The sequence below is a fragment of the Strongylocentrotus purpuratus genome, unplaced genomic scaffold (assembly GCF_000002235.5).
Source record: "Strongylocentrotus purpuratus isolate Spur 01 unplaced genomic scaffold, Spur_5.0 spur5_scaffold_11, whole genome shotgun sequence".
In the NCBI taxonomy this organism is placed as follows: Eukaryota; Metazoa; Echinodermata; class Echinoidea; order Camarodonta; family Strongylocentrotidae; genus Strongylocentrotus; species Strongylocentrotus purpuratus.
The window spans coordinates 32,003,474-32,025,164 of record NW_022145596.1 but is presented as its reverse complement, the minus strand read 5'-3'; the positions used below and the strand labels follow the sequence as shown (position 1 = coordinate 32,025,164).

Here is a 21,691-nt window from a genome sequence, read left to right as displayed (position 1 = left end):
CTAGCATTTTGTGTTCAGGTTGTCTGTCCATCCATCCGTCCCTCTTTCTTGTTATCGCGATATCTCAAGTACCACTTGAAATATGAATTTCAAACTTGATGATAGTATGTATCATCATAGGATGACGATCTCATAGATTCGGGTTGATAGGTCTTGGGTCAAAGGTCACCGAGGTCAACTTACGAAGTTCCAGGTATTGGCCACATTATCATGAAATCTCAAGAACCACTAGAGATATGAAGCTCAAACTTGTTGATAGTATGTATTACCATAGGAAGACGATCTGAATAGATTTGAGTTGATAGGTCTCAAGTCAAAGGTCACCGAGGTCAAATTATGAAATTCCAGGTATTAATAATAATAATAATAATAATAATCTTTTAAAGTCCACTCCAAATTTTATTAAGTTAAAACAAAAATGGTGATTCTTTTTGCCCATTTGATTGTGAGCCCGCCAGCGACTGAGCAGCGCCAGATCGATGTTGCTCTTTCCCTTATTGTTGAACGCCAAACAAGGTAGCAGCAACTCCCGTCTTTTAACGTCTTTTGGTATGCCGCGGCCGGGGTTCGAACCCACGACCTCCCAGTTGTGAGGAGGACACTCTACTGACTGAGCCAACACACCGGTTGTATTGGCCACATTATCATGAAATCTCAAGAACCACTAGAGATATGAAGCTCAAACTTGTTGATAGTATGTATCACCATAGGAAGACGATCTGATTAGATTTGAGTTGATAGGTCTAGGGTCAAAGGTCACCGAGGTCAACTTATGAAATTCCAGGTATTGGCCAAGTTATAACAATATCTCAAGAACCACTAGAGATATGAAGCTCAAACTTGTTGATACATGATAGTATGTATCACCATAGGAAAACGATCTGATTAGATTTGGGTTAATAGGTCAAAGGTCAAATGTTACTGTTCTCATTGAAATATCACAGCTCTTTTGATTGAGTCTCTAAGGAGATGCTCCGTAGAGAATATGATTTTGAGAAAATAAATACCCTCAGAGGAGTGAATGGAATTAGAGTCCGTCCAATCTAGCTGATTATAAAATTGCTAATGGAATACTGTGTTTCCTATGTAAATATAAGACTAAATGTAGTTATTTTCTAATTAAATTGTATTTTAAATTCTGTTGTGAAGTGAAGCATTATGCATTTAATTCAGTCATTTTTTGATCTACTTAATAAGGAATTGTATGTGAAGATTGGAAATATTGGAGAGATGAATTCATGGGCCATTATAGCTGTAGTTTGTAAAGTCGGAATTAAACCAACTCTAAAATGAGTACCGGTACTACTTGACTTTCATTGAATGAGAATCATGTATTTATGACTTGCTCTATGTCATTCTAGGGGTGTTTCAGAAAGACTAAGATCGACTTTCAGTTGGACTTAATTATGGAGGTCGTTCATGCCACTGTTTGCTCTCACCCTTTACTGGCCGGCATTGATTATCAAGCGTAGACAAATCATGGTCACAAATCTACAATATTAACATCTTTTGATAATTCATTATTGAAGGAAAAAAATATCATCTAAAGATCATAACAGTTAGGGCAACCAGTGGCATGAATGGCCTGTCATAGTTGTGTCCAACTTAAAGGTAATACAAAGTTTTGGTTCAGATGAACATAATGGAAGCAAATTAATGCGATCCTACAATATTAAGTGATCGTTGTCGCAGTTGAAAATGCGTCTAATGTTTTGAAATTGTAAATAATAAACTCTTTATGTTGTATAGCTCCCTCTCAAGGTCAAGATATTAATTAAGCTATAAAATAATGTTTCTTGACTAAAATTGACCGATTAGCTATTCCCGTTTGGAAATTATATATCACAACTACATATTCTGAGATTTTCATGGTCGCAGCTAACATTGTATGGCCATATAGGCGCTATTTGAAATTTATCAAAATTTACGGGGAGCACCGGTACATTTTTATATTCAATTTTTCTCGAAAGCAGAAGTGTTTTAGGTGCTAATTTTTCTAGTGCTTATAATACATCCACAGGGGCATCCAAATATATAAAAATGGTAAAGAATCATTATCCACCCAATTTTCAAAATTTCTAAAAACTTTGTATTACCTTTAAAGTTGATCTTAATTTTTTTTAAACACCCCCAGGAGTTGTATCTTTCTTAAAATGTTTGCATGAGGCTCAATGTTTGTATCCTATTATAATTAAGGCTTAGTGTGAACTTAAATGTATATATAAAACTACGTAGCAAATACAGTGAAATAACTTGCACCACCTAATCTGAAGCACCTTGAAATTATATGCTGAATGTAAAAATGGATGTACAAAGTTGTATATTTAAATTTCTTTTTATATGATTGTGTATATATTGAATTTATATGATTATGTATAGAGGAAAAGAAAGCTATTGAGATATATTTATGTATTTTCTTGTATTTTCTTAGCATGCAAGTGCCAAAGGTGTAATTTGACTTGGTTTTATTCAGGAATCATATATACTAGCAAATGATGATGAGAACTAAATGTTCTATGAAATACAGCTCAGTTCAACAACTGCCTAGGGTTTGCGGGATTATATTAATGAACATGCATACAATGTACTTAAAGTGCGTCTGTGTCTGTAGCATGTATACTAACTGTATGTACCATGATGTACTGCATTGACTCAGTTATCACAAAAATATTCAGAAAATACCACCTTCCCACCACTCCTAATAAATGTTTCGGTTTGTCTAAATATGGGAAATGGTTATATCTCAGAAAATACCACCTCCCAACCTTTCCTGAGTAATGTTTGGGTTTGGCTAACACTAAGGGAAGTGGTTATATCTTACAAAGTTGAGAAGTGGTACAAATGCTCTGAGTATGCTTGATCTCGAGACTGAAGTGAGTTTATCTGCGTGGTTTGCGTTTGGTCTACCATCGTATAATGTTCAATTTAATAGAAGCAACTCTTTTCTGAGAAGATAATTCTGTTTGGAGCCAGAAGAGCGTTAAAGATAAACTCGAGTTCTGGTAAAAAAAGAAAATGAATTCTCACAGAATCTAACGAAACTTACACTGAATGTTCAAGATTACAAATAAATGTCATGTGCCAAACAATTTTTGGAAGAAAATGTATACTGGCTGAGTAATGAGCATAGAAAGATAAGGAAATCAGGGTAGTACCAGCCCCGACACCATGTGTGTTGTCCCATATACATCTTTCTGTGTAAGTGATTGTTACTTTACCAAGACTCGATCTGCCAAATTTATGATGATTTTGATGACTCCAGAACCTTGCAGAACATACCATTACTTACATGCTATATGAACAACTTTTCTGATCCATTTCACAATGCAATCGCATTACCAGAACTCAAGTTTATCTTTAAACTCATATACTGTAACACAGAGTTATTGTCCTTCTGGCTCAACAGATGATGTATGTATATGAGCTATTAGATCCTTTTTTAATAGGCCTAGGTCATAGGTCATAGGCCATAGGTCATAGGCCTAGGTCATAGGTCATAGGCCTAGGTCATAGCTAGGATTCAGGAAGCAAAGCTCACCAATCTAACTGAATGTTTCAAGACAGCTAGTAGTAGTGTATTGCATAATATACAGTTAGCTTCTTTCATTGAACGTGATTCTAACGCCATTGTGCAGATCATACCCTGTAGATCATTGCTAGTCATTTAGCAAGTTGTGCTCAATCTTTGCGTGTGTTTTACATGGTGCTTTCCAATTAAGTTTGAGAAAATTTCCCAAATACCTGATTATTCAATCGATCAACATGTGATACACAACTAAAAATAAATGTTCATTCAGTGACATCCAAATTATAAGTGGGTTAATTTACTATGCATCTTATTCATTAAACATCCATCACTAATGCTACCATGAAAGAAATATCAGGCTTTATAACTAGAGCATGACATAAAATGACCTTAGAGTCATAAAGATGCGCAGCAATCCAACAGTGTATAACTGAATTTGTAACATCGATCGTTATATGCTTGAAATTCAAGGCATCTCACAAAACTGTCAAAATTAAAACACTATCTTTGCTGCTTTCTTCAAAATCATCTAGTTTCCAGTTTCACATTTAACTTGATTGATTGTTCAGACACATGCCTTCTTTGGAATGCACATACAGTTAACTCTGAATAAATCAAAGTCGCAGAAGTTGGATTTTCCTTAAGTCAAATCAGTTTTCTTTTATCTAACTACATTTATGTTTTTTTTTTTTTTTTTTTTTTTTGGGGGGGGGGGGGCAGTCTCAACAGATTTTACTTATGCAGAATACACCAGTTTACGGTTACATCAGTGCGCATGCGCAGACAGGCTGACCTCAGGTTATTGGCTTTGAAACAAAGCCTGAGGGTCAGTGGTATTGCGCCCATGCAAATGATGATGTGCGCGCACAACGCAGTGCGCAGGCAGTGATGTCATCATTTGCATGGGCGCAATCTTAATTTATGCATAAATCCATGACCTCTAGGTCATTGGCTTTGTTTACTCGCCAATTAAAATGGTGCCCCTAACCGTCAACTGGTGTATTAACTGTATTTTTGATTGACTTCAAAAGTGATAATTAAGTGCATTTTTTCCTTTGACTGAACAGACAAATGTCTGATCTGCTAATAAAGCTGAATATCTGAAATTAACCAATTTTCATGTGGCATGATAATAAAAGATATTAATTGAAAAATACTTTTTGATGGTTAGTATGAATGTAATTACTTTCACATTTGGGAATCAAGTATCAAATATTAAATTAATAAAATCTTTGAAATAGCTTGTCAAATGTAACTTGTTCTGTATGTTTTCATGTGTGATGTGTTGCATCTTAGAGATTTCTGTACTCACAAAAATGGAAAGAACATCTTTTGTTATGAATTTGTACAGGCAAATGAAATTTATTATCATCTGCAAGTATGCTTGAAATAAAATTAAAACACCAAATTATTTTCTGATTTAGTCACTTTGAAATAAATGAAATATATGTTACATGTTGAAGCATCTACTCATGCATAACATAAAATTTACTTCAAAAAAATTGGAGACAGAGAATGAAACATATCTAAATGTATAAATTAAATACTACAGATAATATCACCTTGCACAAGTGTGAATACATTTCAATGGTTAAGAACACAATAGGAAAATCATAAACACAAATTTTGATCCTTTTCCTATCCTCATTCAAGTTCATCCTCCTGCTTCTTAATATATTTTGTCTCCACATCCCTATAAAATGATCAGCTTTGGTACATGCACAGGTTTTGATAGCGCATATACCCTAACATTCAACAAATTAATATCCACAATATCATGCAAATGATAGTGAAAGTTCATATTGAAGAAGTGAAAGATTCAGCAATTTGTCAGAAATGGTAACAACACTTTCAATTGAATTAGAGGCATTAGAAATTACAGTTTTGGACCACAAGAAAATATATAATCTGTGATTCTAACAAGGGCAAATTGTAAAGGTTAGCAAAGAATATGAAAAAACCGTATAAAAATACCAAGACAGGTGCCTTTCAACTTTACAGCAAAGGGAACGAAGAGGAAATGGAAAAGTCTATTAACTATTTGACAGGATCTACAGAGTTAAATTAGAGGATACATACATGTATATGTATGGCCCCAGCAGGGTATACATTATTCATCCACAAGGCAATGACGAACAGTTTATGGTTAAAGGTGGAGCATAGCATTCCTTCTAATAATGCATGAATGTATTTTTTTACAAGGATATTTACAATCTTTCACAGTGTCAAGCATTTGAGATATTCACATCGAGATACTTGATCCAAACAAAACTTGGCATCTATTTAATAACAGTTGATTTTGGAATAACTTTCTTATAAAGAAAGTAATCAAGAATCAACCAAATGCTCCATTATAAGTTATTACTTATAGTATACAAGTCTTTCAACACATCTTAAATACTTATATTTGACATTAAGCAGCCACATGTACATCTTCTAGACATAAGAATTATATAAAACTGAAGAAATTCAATAAAAGTCTTTGAACTCATTTTCAGCATGTACTGTAGTTTCTTTAAATATTTGTCATCTGCCACAATTGTATAATAAGCTTTAAATAGCAAAATATAGTGGCATGAAAACATGCGTCCGGATCGCAAAATGCATAAATGTTGAAAATGATATTTTACTCACATATACACTGTAGAGTGAGCTTGTAAGTACACATGTACTATCTCGATTAGGTTTGATGTTTCCTAGACATTCATTGAGATATGTAACTTTTAATCAACAAACGTCCCAATTAAACTGTAATACCTTTTGTGTTCTGTACACATCTTTTCATGCAACTTCATGGCTAATTATATCTGTAATGGTAGTACAGATGCATAAGAATAGGAGACACTTGATTCTGTCGATCAGATGGCTCAACACAGGAGTGAAATGTTCTTTAAGAAACCAATGTTCCATTATGATCTTCCACTGATGGGAGGCAGGACGTTACTTGGTGACATGCTCGTCGGTCTGATGACCTGTTGGGTCACATGATCAAGCTGATTGACCTTGATCTCCTTGAAATGAACGCTAGGTGACGAGGCTTGGACGGGGTTTGCATTGCTATCTGTATGGTGGAAAAATAATGAAGTCATTCATCAATTACACAATACAGATTATTTACACAAACTATCCTTAATTCAAATTTTGGCCCTTTAATCAATTCCATATCCTTTCATATTTACACATAAAAGCAGAAATCCTTCACAAATTTTAGACAGGAGTACAAAGGTTTGCCAAATCTCCTATCATCATCTTTTTCAGTTTTAGAATTCATGCTTTGAATTCATTTAAAGTACATGTAGGCCCTTAATGTAGAACATAAAATATGTCATGCCAAGTTGAGTTTACTTCTTCATCAACATATATCATGAAATATTTACTGGTAAGATATCCAGAAATGTGATTACAACAGATCCCTTTTCTTTCCAGAGGGGGAAAGAAATTGAAGGGTCAGAAAGAGTACAATCTGACACTTTATTGTCCAAAACAGCTTGTATTAAATTTGCTGATCAATACTATGTGAAAATTTTAGATCATCTCATTATTTTGTTTTCTTTCAACCTGAATAACAAGCAATAACTTGATGTAACATTTCAATTTATTTATTTGCCCAATGTCATGCAACATGGATATTTGGTTTGCCTACATGTAAAATAAAGGCTCAACGTTTACAAAGAATAGAAATGATGAACTTACTTTCTTTGATAAGATATTCCCTCTGTGCGGGACTATTCTTAGCCTGAGAAGCAGAGTGAGGTGTTTGGGGGATGGGTCTCCTCACACACTTCTGCCCTATAGAGGGCTTGATGTTGAATCGTGCAGGGTCTTCTAACCGATCCTCCTGACGGTGCTGGATGTGTTGTCTAATGATTTCTTGAGCCTGAGAAAAACAAATTAAAATAGGATGTTGATGAGACAATCCTGAGAAATAGCTATTTCTCTACTAGAGTCTGGTATGCAGTTCTTCTTGAAGACTATAATCATATGTATTGTACCATAAAGAGTACTTCTGACAAAGTTGTTATGCAAAGAAATTTATCCAATATACATGTATGTGTATATAGCATATCTTACAAAAAATAGAATGTCAAATTTTACTGATAATGATGTTTTGTTGGAAAGGATGTAAAGCAGAAGCCTCCATGGACAGAAATTCTGATCATTAAGAAGTTATACCAGTAAAAACTTACAAAATAAAATTATAATAATTTTACATTCAGGTGTAGTTTTCAATTGGTCTACCGGTACCCTGAATTCAAAATATAACTCTAAATATACTCCAAGAATTGTTAACTTTTGTCAGTTTCCTTTAAAATTTATGTATGTTCTAGCGCAAGATCTATTGCAAGTAATGCATGCTTCTTGTGGCTGATCAAAGGTTGATACCTAACAAGTGTTTAGCTTTGAAGACAACCACCTGGCTTTGTCCAAGTATTACTTGTCACATAGAAATGCATGAACAGTATTAAAGAAAGAGTCCTTACCTTTTGTTGACATGTTATGATGTTTGGTTCTGTTTCAAACTCTGTGATCTTGAGGTTTGTTTTGACCGCCATAGCAGCTGTATTCCTGGCATGTATAGGTAAGGTCTGCTGATAATGATGATCGGTGAAGTCAATATCACGGTCTAAAGCTAGCCGCTTCAATCTTAGAGAGAGAGAATGGGTGGAGAAAAAAAACATGAATGAATTTATAGTGCACTGAACTCCTTTTTGCATCATGAATCTTATAAGAAATTAATAACAAACAAAACAATAGGAGTAAATTAATAGCTAGTCACTTTAGGATTCATGTTTACCAATCATATTTGACGAGGTATGGCCTACTGGACTATGGAATCATGCAAAAAATCATATTCTGTAGGCTTAATTGACCTAGACACGACAGGCCTGGTTAACAATGAACAAGAAATATAGAAATTTGGAAAAATAAAAAAACACAAATCATAATTTGCCATGCAAGCAATTTCTCTCAGACATTTTACATAATTATCGTTTGGCTCCTGATGGGTCACTGAACAGTATATCTAAGAAGAATTAGCTTCTTTGAATCACCCCCCCCTTCCCCTGTGTTGACTACTTCTGTTGTTTTCTAATGAATCTCATAATTTGAAACTAAGAACAAATTTTCAATCATAGTGTAGACAATTTCAAAAATCGAAGTGAATATTCTGTTCAACCATAATCAAAACTTTCTACTTGGTTTGTCAAGTTAACACTGGCTAGTAATAATAATATCTTACTTCCTGTTTGTGAGCTTTGTGTAGAGATATTGAACAAGTAATTCAGCAGCATCAGGTCTACAATGAATAGTCCCATCAATCAATTCATATGGAATTTCTAGACCTCGCTTCTTGAAGAAAGTACGAAGCAAGGACCAGTTGCCCAACTTGCCCTGGAGCCCACTACTGTTGCCGTAGGAATGCATCTGGATGTCTTCAGGAAAGTACCATGAAAATATCTCAGCAACAAGGTAGCCATTGGAAAAATCTCTGTGTAGTAAAGAGAGAAAAGGATTTAGTACAGAGAAATTAAAAATAATGTTATGGATGAACTTGTATGCTACTAATTTTCTTTCTACCCCTATCTACCGTTATTTTTTCTTCCATAATTTCTTTCTTCTTTATTTTTGGTGACCATCTCTTTCCTTTTTCTTTCCCTTTTTTTCTCTATTTTTCAGAATGTTATTTTTTTAATTTTTCTTTTCCATGTTGATATCTTTCTCCTTTTTTCTAATCTAGAATCTGACTATTCTGTTTGCTTGAAATTTACTTTAAAAAAGTGCTCTCTCACTTTATATTTCATTTTCAGATTCACATTAATTTCCACCCCCTCTATTTTCCTTGATTTCTCTTTCCTTCTTCCCTTTCATTATCTGTTTTCTTAATTTTTTTAAAGTCCTATCTAGACTTTATTTCCTTTTCCTACTAAGAAGCTTTATTTTTTTTCCTTTGTTTTTATGTTGGTTTTATAATTTTTTTTAATTCAAGTTCATCTATTCATCTGTCTGTTTTATCTATACTAAAGACCTCATAGTTATACATGTAGCCTACATGTAGATCTAGTTAGATTTTGTTTCTACCTTTTTAGGTTTTTTCTTTAGCATCATATTATGGTAAATTTCTGCTTTTCTGTCTTTTTCAATCATTCCTTTTTATGTTCCTTTTATTTTCTGCCCACTTTTCCTTACTCTCTTCCTTTCTCTCGATCTCTGCTAGAATCTGCTCTAGACTAACTTATTTTACTCTCTTCTTTTAAATGAATATAAATATGATGATCATGATGATGGGCAGCCCAACTAGTAACTTATCATTTATGTATACCTATTAAAGCTTCGACTTGAAATCATCAAGGCCAATTAAGGCCCTGTTTTTTTTTTAACAGTACAGTAGATGTATGTTAGCTCGATCCTTAATAAATAAATAATAATAAAAACGGAGCTATAAAGCGCTTTCCACCAAGGTCTCTAAGCGCTATATTAAGTAACAAACAACTGAACAAAATACAATCGATGTTACACGATTACTTCACATAGGCCTACTTAAATTATTATTGATATTAATTATCAAAGTTTTAAACAAAAAAATACAAAAGTGGACCTCATCATAATGATATCAATTATTGTAAAATATCTCTAGTATTTTAAGCATCGTGAATGGTCAAAACGCATCACATGACGTGCACCTACTAATTGTTGGTGCATGCACGATCGTGCCAAAAAAGCGCTGTCAAAAGTGGTATTGCACGCTAAAGATCGATATCCAGTTCAGTGTATGCGTAGAGCAAGTAAGCAAGGTCTTATCTGTTCATTTTATAGGTTCCTCTCCTAATACTAGACTCTAACATTGGATCTAGACTTTCGTTTGTTTTGATTTTCATGTGTTGCTGTAAATGCACCTGACCCTGTTGTGCGTAATGTAAATGCAATGTACGCTCGGTTTCTTCAGATGGTGCGCACTGTGAACTCGCTGCAAGTGGCTCGTGAACAGAGGCTGCACCGATCTAAAGAAACCTCGCGATCGCGTAGGGTCTGCACTGCATTCACCACTAACGAACGCTGGGCCGTGCGCATGCACGTTATGTTTATAATTTAATTTAATTACATTCCTTGTATTTTGTAAAGAGAAAATGTGCTTAAAATTCATACAAGCTAGCTTAGAGATTATCAGAATTAAAAAGGATTGACCTCACCTAATGTAAAATGCATGAATCATGGTTAATTAATATTGTGCACATGCACATGCACACCTAAATTATTTAGATAGACCTAGATCTATCTACAGATAACGACTCACCTTCTGACGTTTTTGATAGGAAAAGTGAGATCCAAACTTTGAATCCATTTAAAAACATCTCTCGGTAGCTTCGTTGCCATTTCTGTAGATTCAACAGTTAGTGCCCGATCCTAAATCTCGAGATTACCGGTACTAAAATGAGTAAAAATCCACTTGGACAGAGCTCGGCTCAGAATAAGTCAGAGCCTCTGAAGTTTATCACCGATCTCTAGTCTTGAGGCGCGGCCGAGCTTCCCGGCGGCAGCTATACGCGATCGAGCGAGCTAGCACGCGCACGGACTTCTCGTATACCTACTGTACACTCGGTTTGTTGACATGACTACGAGACGACCGGTGGGGGGTGGGGGAGGGGGGGGGGGGGGGGGGGGAGGGGAGCGATCGAGAGGGTTGAAATTTTTTTAAAAGCGCGCCAGCTACGTTGAAACGTAAGCGAATTAAGAGAATCTGAGTAAAGTAAAGAGCTAGAGACCGGTCTTGCTGTGGAAAAGGTAATTACAAAATTAGTTATATTTCTAACCTATAATGATGCATAATAATAAACTTGTGTGATATATTTTGTCTGATAGTAGGCCTATCCTGAAAACTTGTCAAGACATTATTATTCAATCGGCAACAACAAGTTTTTCATCAATTCGTAAAACGCAGACTCGCAGCATCATTCACTGCACTGCATACATGCCTAGACGCAATAGTGCAATGCAGCTGCAGTGATGTTTCAGTGTGCAGTGCATAGGCTAAAATGTCTATGAATTGTGAAACTAATGTGAACTGAGTCGAGGTGCAGTGCAGTGCCAGCTCATGGGGCTGGGGGTCACTCCCAACATGACTGACTACGTACCTGCGTCCTGAAAAAGCGTAGAAAGGATGTCTTTTTCAGCTCATATGGCGACGTTGATACTTGAGAGATTCTAACTTAGCTTAGGCAAATTCATAGAGTAAAGGAGCCCGTAATCGGCCAGCTCCAGTTTTCGGCCGATTGGTTGGATGCAAGGTAAAATCACTCTAAAATACATCGCATAATAGCATAACACATATCCCACACATACCATACCATGCCAGTGTCACTGAAGAACCACCTTTGCAATGGAAAATATATCCTAAAATATCACATTTTAGCGATGTAATCGCCGGTCCCGCTACCCAAATCTGAAAAATCGAGTATCTTACGCGTGTCTGTAAGAAATATGGGTACCATAAAATGAGCTTTATTTCAAGTATTTTTCAGATTTAAAGCCCGATTTTGTGCTAGTCGCAAGCTCAAAAGTATCTCATCGCATGTATTAAATCAATGCAGCCGCACACCGCGACGCACACACGATATCTCTGTCTAATTCAGATTCCAACTTCCGATCACCGCTGTGCCCGTCTTCGGCCAGGCGAGCACCAGGGAGCTCCGGCGTGGGATACCTGCTCCGCCCGCTTGTGCTGTACATCAGCGCGGAAACGCACGGCGCGCGCGAGCGCTTCCTATTGACTTTGTACATGCGGCCGTAAACTGAAACGCTCGGCCGATAACGGGCTCCAAAACAGTGAAAATTGAAATGAATATTGTCATGGCAATTCGTGATTTTTTTCTGGGATTCTTTTTTTGTTTAAATAATAATAATATTTGCTTCATGATTTGAACAAGAAATGATAATAAATAGGAAGTAAAGAGTCCTAAAAATAGGATTTTGTCTTAAGTGGCCGAAAACGGGCTCCTTTACTCTACAAAAAAATATACTCGCAAAATTGACTTGAAAACAAGTCTGATCTGAACCACGTCAGGGGCACTCCAGCAAAGCGTAGAGAGTCAATGCTAATGCATATTGACCTATAGCACTGCATGCTTGCTGTGAGGCAGGTATTATTACACCCATCGGCCATACACAAATATACACACCACACAAAATCGCATAGGTCTAATAATAATAATAAATAATAAAAACGTTACTTATAGAGCGCTTACCACTGAAGTCTCTAAGCGCTATACACACAAAATAGACTGATATACAATTACATCTTATACAAAACTAAAAATGCAAATAAACATACAAATTATATGGAATACACGTCCAAAGTGAACAGAGTTAATTAATCATCGGTAATCTGTTCCAAAGTTCAGCAGAAGCTTTGCGAAAGGAGCGATTACCATAAGAAAGAGTTGACACAGAAGTAGATACGAGGTTTAATTGTGAAGATGACCGTAAACCTCGATTAATTCTTGCAGATAAATTGGTGCCAGTTCATGAATGCATTTATAAGTTAAAACTAAGATTTTGTACATAATGCGGTACGTCACCGGCAACCAATGCAATTTGCGAAGTACTGGGGTGATGTGTTACAAGCCTGGCAGCAGAGTTTTGGATTCTCTGGAGTTTTGCAATGTGCGAGTCCGGACTGTACACAATCATGTCGATGCAGCTGTAAGCAAAGTTTAACACTAAACTTACAATTTGAATTTTTAAATCATTCTTTTTAACATCAGTAAGTTAAAAAAATATATTTTACTGCTATTTAGGTGTCATTAATTGTCACTAAAGTACCGATTTTGAGTGAAATCAGTTGAGTTTTGTACAGTGGTGTTTGAAATGTTGAGAATCAAAGGCACAGCTTTTACTACACAGCCAGGATAGTGATGCTCCTATGTGTGGTCAGGGGCAAATTTGAAGAAATTTCTTTTTGACTGCTGTACAACCAAAGAAATGGGAAGAAAACTGACCAGATATTTGTACTAAAAATCATACATGTAAAAATGTCATTAGACTAGAGACTTTCGGCATTCGACAGCTGTGACGCGCACAGGTGCGTAACCTGTGTTCTTGAAACCGAAATCGTACCTCGCACACACACTCTTCCCGGACCACGAATGGTCCGTGGTAGGAAGCTAGCTGGCTGGGAGTTTACCAAAACAACACTAGGTGTTAAAGGACAGCTTTTTGTCAGAGATACTTTGCACTTATTTATTGAATCTTTGTGACATGAATTTTGGTAATAAATGGTCAAATGAAATCAATTCAAATGTAGGTTGTAACTTGTGCAGAGGAATGAGAGGAAATCTGTTTAAAAAGAAAACACTGGAAGGGCTTGTGATTATAAGAGTAATTTTTACTAAGTTACTAAGTTCAAATATGAAATGATGTGACGTGTCTGTCATTAAAGATAAAGGTGAGTTCTGGTAATGCGATTGCATTGTGAAAGAAAAGGTGTGGAATGGATCAGAAACAGTTGATCATAGCATGTAAGTATTGGTGTGCACTGCAAGGTTCTGGAGTCATCAAAATCATAATAAATTTGGCCGAGTCTTGGTAAAGTAACAACAAGCACTGTACACAGAAATCTATATATGGGACAACACACATGGTGTCGGGGCTAGTACTACCTTGATTTCCTTGTCTTTCTATGCTCATTTCTCAGCCAGTATACATTTTCTTCCAAAATTTTTTGGCACATGCCATTTATTTGTAATCTTGAACATTCAGTGTAAGTTTCGTTTGATTCTGTTAGAATTGATTTTCTTTTTTTACCAGAACTGGAGTTTATCTTTAACATGCTTGTTTATATTGTATTTCTAAGGAATAAGGGAGGAACTATATCTTCATTGGTGAAAGCAGAGAGAAGACAATGCTATAACCTCAAGACAGAAGGATAGAGAAAGAACCAGAGAGTATTGAAGAGCATATTCAGAAGACCAGTCCTACAGTACAAGCACCATGCCAACTCAAACCAATGAACCTCATATTGTGGATGTCTGGAACACGAATTTGGAAGATGTATTCAGAAAGATTCGCGTCATCGTACAGAAATACAAATATGTGGCCATGGTAATAACTGTTTTCATTGTTGAGAGATAATCTTTGATAAGCATTTAAAGTTATGGTTTAATGCTTGTTGCAGTCTATGTAACTTTGATTTATATCATGATGTTCTTATTCTAAAAATACTTTGTTATACTGACAGATCACATATTGGGTATGGGGACCAGAATAAGAGTACTGAATTGTTACATCTACCCAGTAATTATGTATTGTAGTCAAATATGGACTTTAGCCTCTGATACTAAAAAGCGTTTGGAAAGTTGCGAAATATGGTTTTTAAGAAGAATGATGAAAATCCCTTGGACTGACAGAGTTAGAAATGAGAAAGTTCTTACAAGAGCTAGAGTGCAAAGGAAAATGATACGTGAAATGAATATTAGGCAGTTAAAGTTTGTAAAGAAGGCCTAGAGATTCTTGCTTTGACAGGGAAAATAAAGAGGAAAGAAGGAGGATACTTTGGATGGACGGTCTGCAGAAAATGTTAGAAGAGAAAGAACTGGGAGTGGTGCTAATAGAAAAGGGTAGGAGCCGAGGGTTGTGGAACAGCATGATCACCGAAGTCGATCGAAATGGCACTTAGAGAGAGAGAGAGAGAGAGAGAGAGAGAGAGAGAGAGAGAGAGAGACATGTACATGTACAAATTTTAGCACAATGAACAAGCAATCAGAATTGTTGATGTTAGTGTGTTCTTCTTGTTCATTTATATTAAATATTTATTATTGTTGGTATGTATGTAGCAATGATTGATCTTTCTTACCTTCCATCCTCCGTAGGATACAGAGTTTCCTGGAGTGGTTGCCAGGCCCCTGGGGGAGTTCCGTACCAACTCAGAGTACCAATACCAGTTACATCGCTGTAACGTAGACTTACTCAAGATCATCCAGCTTGGTATCACCTTCTGTGATGATCAGGGTAACTTTCCAAAGAGTGGCTCAACTTTCCAGTTCAACTTCAGGTTTAATCTCAGGTAAATCACCAATCTACAACAAGGCTTGTTCTGATAAGGATCAGTAAACCACCCCAAAAGAGCCGCCCAGGTTTTCTTTACATGTTTATGGAAGGCAAATGAGCACAACAAAGGACTTGAGCTCTGGTATAAGATACAGAAATGTGAAGCGTATGACACTTCTTCACTTTATTCATTTATATATCTTTCACTTGTCTTCCCTGCAGCATCATTTTATTGACAGGATTAAAAGAAGTAACGAGGGTTAAATATCCTCCTCTTGTTACTTACAGTGCTGGGAAGTAGCAGTGTATTTTATATAAGTGATATATTGTTTTAATCATTTCATGCCTTGTGTGATTATACTGTTGTACACTATAAAGTAACGTAGATGTAGATGTAAATGTAGATGTCTTGTGGACCAGTTCAGAGATAGCCCATGTACAAATAACCTCTAAATATCCACAGATATTTTTAAACAGTTAACTTCCACTCGGCACATTTTAAAATAATCCCTGCCAAAGTGGAGGTGCTTCATGAATACCTTTTTTTTCTCCTCTTGAAAAGAATATTTCCACCTGTGTATCATAGGATGTACTATCAATACATTAATGAATAATGATTTCATAACCTTCATGAGCACGTATTTAATATTCTTCTTGATGGGTTTTACAGTTGTTTTTATTTTTATTTTTTACAAATAACTTTATCTGCCCATGAACAGATAGCATCTCTGAAGTAGTTCATTAGAAGTGCTTGTCATTATTTTTCTTTACAGTGAAGACATGTATGCTAAAGATTCGATAGAGCTTCTCTCTGGATCAGGGATTCAGTTCAAGAAACATGAAGATGAAGGTATTGAGGTGGATCACTTTGCAGAGCTTCTGATGACGTCAGGGGTTGTGCTCAATGACAGTGTCAAGTGGGTCACCTTCCACAGGTAACTCATCCCTGGATGATCGGTTAATTGCCTAAAAATCTGCTCCGGCAAAATAAAACAAGTTTATGTGTACTCAAGTACCAGGGACCCGTTTCGCAAAGCTTTTTTCCAATGACAAATGACAAAAATCAGTGACAAGTGTGCTGCTAACCAATCAGAAGCAAAGATTTTGGTAGCTTATGACACAAACTGTCATTTGTCACTGATGACAAGTTTTGTGAAATGGGCCCCAGGATGGGGATAAAAATATAAACAAAGCATTTCAAAGACCCCCTATGTATACTCTGATATATACAGCATACAGATTTAAGGCACAAGCTCTACTAATGTCATTTTATTTTGCTGTGGCAATTTTTAAAGCAGTTTACTAAGTCATGGCTGTATGAAGAAGCACGATTTTTGATTTCCAACAATGGGTATACCTTTCATTACGAGAAGGTGGTGGGGTTGTGGGTCATTGGCAGTTTTTTTCCTTCTAAGTTTAGCCTCTCGAATCATTGTACTGTTATAAGTATTGTGAAGCTTACATTGGTTGAATGGGCTCACTGCCAACTGTTTGATGAGAAAAAGATATAGTTTCACTAATATATTACTTTCATTGACTTTACCAGTCATTCTTGCAGAGTCACATGAAATTTTGTGATCTTTCCATATGGTTGACACAATGTTGATAGCGGCTTGTGATAGATTCCAGAACTTTTTTCCTTCTCTCTTTCCATATAAATGAAGTGAAATGAAAGCTTGAAGCACTTTTCATACAGTGTATATTGTTACTCACTGATAAACATCTATGTGCAATCTGTTTCATTTATTCTGAGCAGTAGTTACGACTTTGCCTACCTGATCAAGCTGATGACAGCGACCAATCTGCCCTCTGAGGAATCTGAGTTCTTTGAGCTTCTTAGGATCTTCTTTCCACGTATCTATGATGTTAAATACCTGATGAAGAGCTGTAAAGACCTCAAGGGTGGTCTTCAAGAAGTAGCTGATATTCTGCAGGTAAGCTCAAAAACTTTTAACCCTTCTTCTTCTGAGACATTTGAAAGTACACTATTGCTTTTTTAGTCATTTGAGATAATTAACAAAGTAAACCTTAATACCAGAAGCTTTTATGATACGACACCTATGCAAATTGTTGTTGACAACCGTTTTTTGTGGCAAGAAATGTTTGCTGATTGTAAAATTTGAGTGTTTTGATTAATAAATTTTGTGGCATGGCATCCCTTGCAAAAGTGATCTAGTAATCTTGTACACAAAAGTTTGTGGTTTAGGAGAGTTGTTTTGAACCCAGAGTAGCAGTATATAAGAAAGAATCATTCATGTACATTCAAAAATGTGTACACATCTACCTCAGGTGTCATCAGAACTATTAATATCCAATTTTGCTACCAACATGTACATGTACTGACAGTCAACATGAGTAGTGATACGGATAACAATTTATATTGACCAATATCCTTGGAATTCTTGGTGGTCATATAAATGTGGCATCTCATTACAAAAGAAACATATTGAATATATGTCTGGCATAGACATTAGTACCTGCCTTCATGCTGGCTGGAAGGTAAATTTGTTTGAGAAAGAGCATACAACATTTTACAAAGGAATATTAACCAAGGTTCAAGACCTTATGGCATAGTATATATGGCTATGATATGAAGAAAATTCAAATCTTTTAACTAGTATTAATGATTTGTATGATCGATGAGATTTTTCTCTTGTTTTTGTAGATCCAGAGGATAGGACCTCAACATCAAGCCGGAAGTGATAGCCTCCTCACAGTACAAACATTCCTTAAAATGAGAGAGGTAAGCAGATCTGGTGAAAAATGGTTGATTTTCTTCAGTTTCCCAAAGTCAACGGGCAACAAAAATGAACTGAAGGGCAAATAAATATAAGGGTCAAAATTGAAGACTAAGCCATCTGATTTTGATACACTTACTGACAATGTATACCTTATATGTTTCATAATTTTTCATGATTCATCCATAAATATAATCTCAAAACAAAAGGTTTATGTCAATATGAGAAGTCTGCAGTTGGAAGTTTTCCTTTTGTTACACCATGACTTTAGTTGCAATGTGAAATATTTAAAAAAAAATGTTGGAAATTTGAAGTTCTCTTCTCTTCAAAATTTATTTTGGGGGATATTTAGTGAGTAGGAATTGCTGTGTCGTGCCCCTTCCATCTATGCAGTTCAAGGAAGCAGGAATTTGCAAATGTAGGATTTAAATGATCTCCCTTCTATAGCTGGACGGACATTGGCACAAGTCTTGCCAAAAGAAATGTGTGTAGTGCTGGGTCACGAACCCATGACCTATACATCTCCAGTCATGTGCTTAAACAACAAATCTGATAGCTCTACACCTCTCTCTTTGTATATCATTATTACAAATTGTATTAGTTATAGATGTTTGCTTAGATTTTAGTTGAAAATAAGCAATATTCAGCAAATGTTGTGATGCAAGCCCAATTCTTACAGTATTTTAGAGGTTCATTAAAATGTCATGGTCATGGTCATGTCTTGATAAGAACAATTATGCCCAGTCTAAAAGGGTTTAAATAGAGGACTTCCTGATTCAAATAAGACTACCACATTCATGTGATTTGTCATTGATAATGTTGAATTACAAATTAAAGTGCTTAGAATCATAGCATTTAGCGCTATACAAATGTGACGATTATTATTATTACTATTGTTGTTGAATAATTTCTTATTTTGTTGACCTGTTTTTCTCCAGTGCTATTTTGAAGACAACATTGATGATGACAAGTACTGTGGTCACCTGTATGGTCTCGGATCGGCTTACATGCAGAATGGTTCAGCATATACAGAAGAGAACAACGCAGCTCCTGCTACTACAGCAACGTAACCCTAGCCCCAAACACTCCTCCTCCTCCTCCTCCTCCTAATCCAACATGACCTTTGACCTTTTAACCAGGGTGCTTCATTGTTTCTTCCAACGTCTGAGCAACCTTTGTTTTCCAAACCAATAGTTTCATTGAAATATGAAGCTAAGGACACGGTTATATTGTAAGGACAATAATTTAGTGTTAAAGACTTGGAAAGATTTGTATGATGAGCTACAGGTTGGTGTTATTCAGCATCCAGGTCGATCTCCCTCTCACATTATCATGACCTTTGACCCTTCAACATATGTTTGAATGTACAATGCTCAGTGCTAATGGAGCTGAAAACATGGGTATTTTGTTTATCAACAAATGAAGAAAATGTTTACCTATGCTATAATCACTTTGTCTTTAATCAAGCATTACAGGTTACAGAGAACACACAAAATTTGACAGGAAAAAATGTCTGGCACTGTTAATTATTACCGTAATCTAATTTCTTTTTGATATTCCATGACAGGCATTAGTTCTTACAGTATCACTGATAGTAAATGATAAATATATGCAATAAAGTTCCTTGCCTCCTTTAGTGTTGCACTTTAAGATGATTCTATTTGTTTTTACGATTTGGAAATAGAAGAAGTTTTGATCCTCCTTCTACTTTCTTTTTCCATAAAATCATGGAAGGGATCATCAACTCTAGTGAAAAGAAGTTTTGTTTTATTCAGTTAAGTGGAACACGCCCATGTATGTTCAGAAAGAGACAACTTACCAAGAAAGGTGAACAAGTTCTTCAAGAGATTAATCATAAGTGCGTTCCATATTTGTCAGCATGATTATGAGATTAGAGGTTTCCCCCAGACACAACACTTTCGTAATTTGTGAACTACAGTTGGTATTCAGTTCTTATCCACAATCTATGAAGAAACAAACTGTTGGCATTTAAGTGTGTACAAGATGACTTAAATCTAATGGTGTAGCAATGAATGTTTTTCTACTGAATGTAATACAGCCAGAATGCTGCAATGGTATTAATGACCACATTCACCTATTGCCATTAGCATTTGTAAAACTTCATATATTTGATACAAGCACAATTTGTGACCACATGTACAACACTGCTAGGTCGGCAAAGGCAGAGTTTTGTCACCTTGCAATTTACGAACGCAATGTTGCAGGGGAAATAGGAAAAGTGTTTGCTACACTACATGTACCTTTGTGACTGCTTGTGTTTCTGTACATACATGCTATACTTTTATGTGTCATTCATTGTTCAAATCATGACATCATCATCTGTTTGTAGCCAGAAGGGTGTTAACTCTGTGTAAAATGATATGCACTAGTGCCCTTTTGGGTCCAAACAGATGATTTGGGGTACTGTGACATAGTATGTATCTCTGCTTATAGGCAAGCCAAGAGTCTTGAAATGGTTCCCTGTTGAAACAGGTTTTTCTTGCAATACTTTGAAGAAGACCAATCATCAAAATTATGCTCTATATGTTAAAGGTAAAGATCAGTTTTGGAAACGCCCGCCTCTCAAAAAATGAAATGGAAGCTCTTATTACCAATTATGTGAAAGAATATGTTTTGACCATTACGTAATGATACAAATTTTGGCGAGAAACGGCCTACTAATTGATATATTTGGTAAATTATTATATCTATTTGGACCTGATAGATATCCTGCACGTGTCGTGTAGCCCCATATACATCTTTCTGTGTGAGCGCTTTTAACTTTACCAGGATCTTATCATTTTGATGATTTCAGAACCTTGCAGTACACACCAATACTTATATGCTAGGTGATCAACCTTTTCTGATCGATTCCACCACGTTTCTTTCACAATGCAATCGCATGACCATAACTGGTCTTTATCTTTAAAATGTTAAACTAACTTTAAAACATTGGCTTCAAGATTACACATATGTCAAGAGATATGGTCTACATACCCAGATTGCACTCTGCATTAGGGGAAAGGGAATAATGACTACTTGTGAAAGTCAATGCACATGTATGAAAGTTAACTTCGAATTAACCTTCTGATATATAATATTTTTTACCTGCATGCCGATTGAGTGTCTCATATTTTCTAAATAAATACAAATTATTTTGAGGCGATTGGTCCCCTGTAAGTGCTACCGGTATCTGATTGTTACCCTGCACCAACCATGGTCATTATGTGTATACCTTTCTACGTATACTTTGCCTTATTGTATCACAGTGCTGTTGTTTCATTGTACAATTGTTGAAACAGACATGTAATGAACAAAGGCTTCAAAGGAGCTCTCCACACTCTCATTTATCCATGCGAACGATCTAATTATCTCAAGAAAAGGTGAA

At 35.9% G+C, this 21,691-nt stretch overlaps 2 protein-coding genes across 2 annotated transcripts; one reads left to right on the top strand and one right to left on the bottom strand.

Moving 5' to 3' along the window:
* Positions 1-4,950: 4,950 nt before the first annotated feature.
* LOC590721 (spermatogenesis-associated protein 4) lies at positions 4,951-11,103 on the bottom strand. Its single transcript, XM_030981186.1, has 5 exons — positions 10,818-11,103; positions 8,766-9,014; positions 8,008-8,170; positions 7,220-7,403; positions 4,951-6,587 (listed from the first exon to the last, which is right to left on the bottom strand). Exons 1-5 carry the CDS (start codon positions 10,895-10,897, stop codon positions 6,436-6,438), a joined length of 828 nt encoding a protein of 275 aa, XP_030837046.1. The 5' UTR covers positions 10,898-11,103; the 3' UTR covers positions 4,951-6,435.
* A 99-nt stretch (positions 11,104-11,202) lies between these two features.
* Positions 11,203-19,953, top strand: LOC581282 (CCR4-NOT transcription complex subunit 7). Its single transcript, XM_781293.5, has 7 exons — positions 11,203-11,305; positions 14,373-14,620; positions 15,388-15,581; positions 16,339-16,500; positions 17,322-17,499; positions 18,231-18,308; positions 19,242-19,953. The coding sequence occupies exons 2-7, from the start codon at positions 14,510-14,512 to the stop codon at positions 19,371-19,373; spliced, it is 855 nt and encodes a 284-aa protein (XP_786386.1). The 5' UTR covers positions 11,203-11,305; positions 14,373-14,509; the 3' UTR covers positions 19,374-19,953.
* Positions 19,954-21,691: the final 1,738 nt, after the last annotated feature.

Bases quoted from the DNA above. Each gene is read 5' to 3' on its own strand.
- LOC590721 (XM_030981186.1), bottom strand. From the start codon at position 10,897: ATGGCAACGAAGCTACCGAGAGATGTTTTTAAATGGATTCAAAGTTTG. The intron at 7,404-8,007 runs GTAAGGACTCTT...TGTTTTTCTCAG, and splicing joins TCATAACATGTCAACAAAAG to GCTCAAGAAATCATTAGACA. The intron at 6,588-7,219 runs GTAAGTTCATCA...TCCACCATACAG, and splicing joins GGAATATCTTATCAAAGAAA to ATAGCAATGCAAACCCCGTC.
- LOC581282 (XM_781293.5), top strand. From the start codon at position 14,510: ATGCCAACTCAAACCAATGAACCTCATATTGTGGATGTCTGGAACACG. The intron at 16,501-17,321 runs GTAACTCATCCC...TATTCTGAGCAG, and splicing joins AAGTGGGTCACCTTCCACAG to TAGTTACGACTTTGCCTACC. The intron at 18,309-19,241 runs GTAAGCAGATCT...GTTTTTCTCCAG, and splicing joins CATTCCTTAAAATGAGAGAG to TGCTATTTTGAAGACAACAT.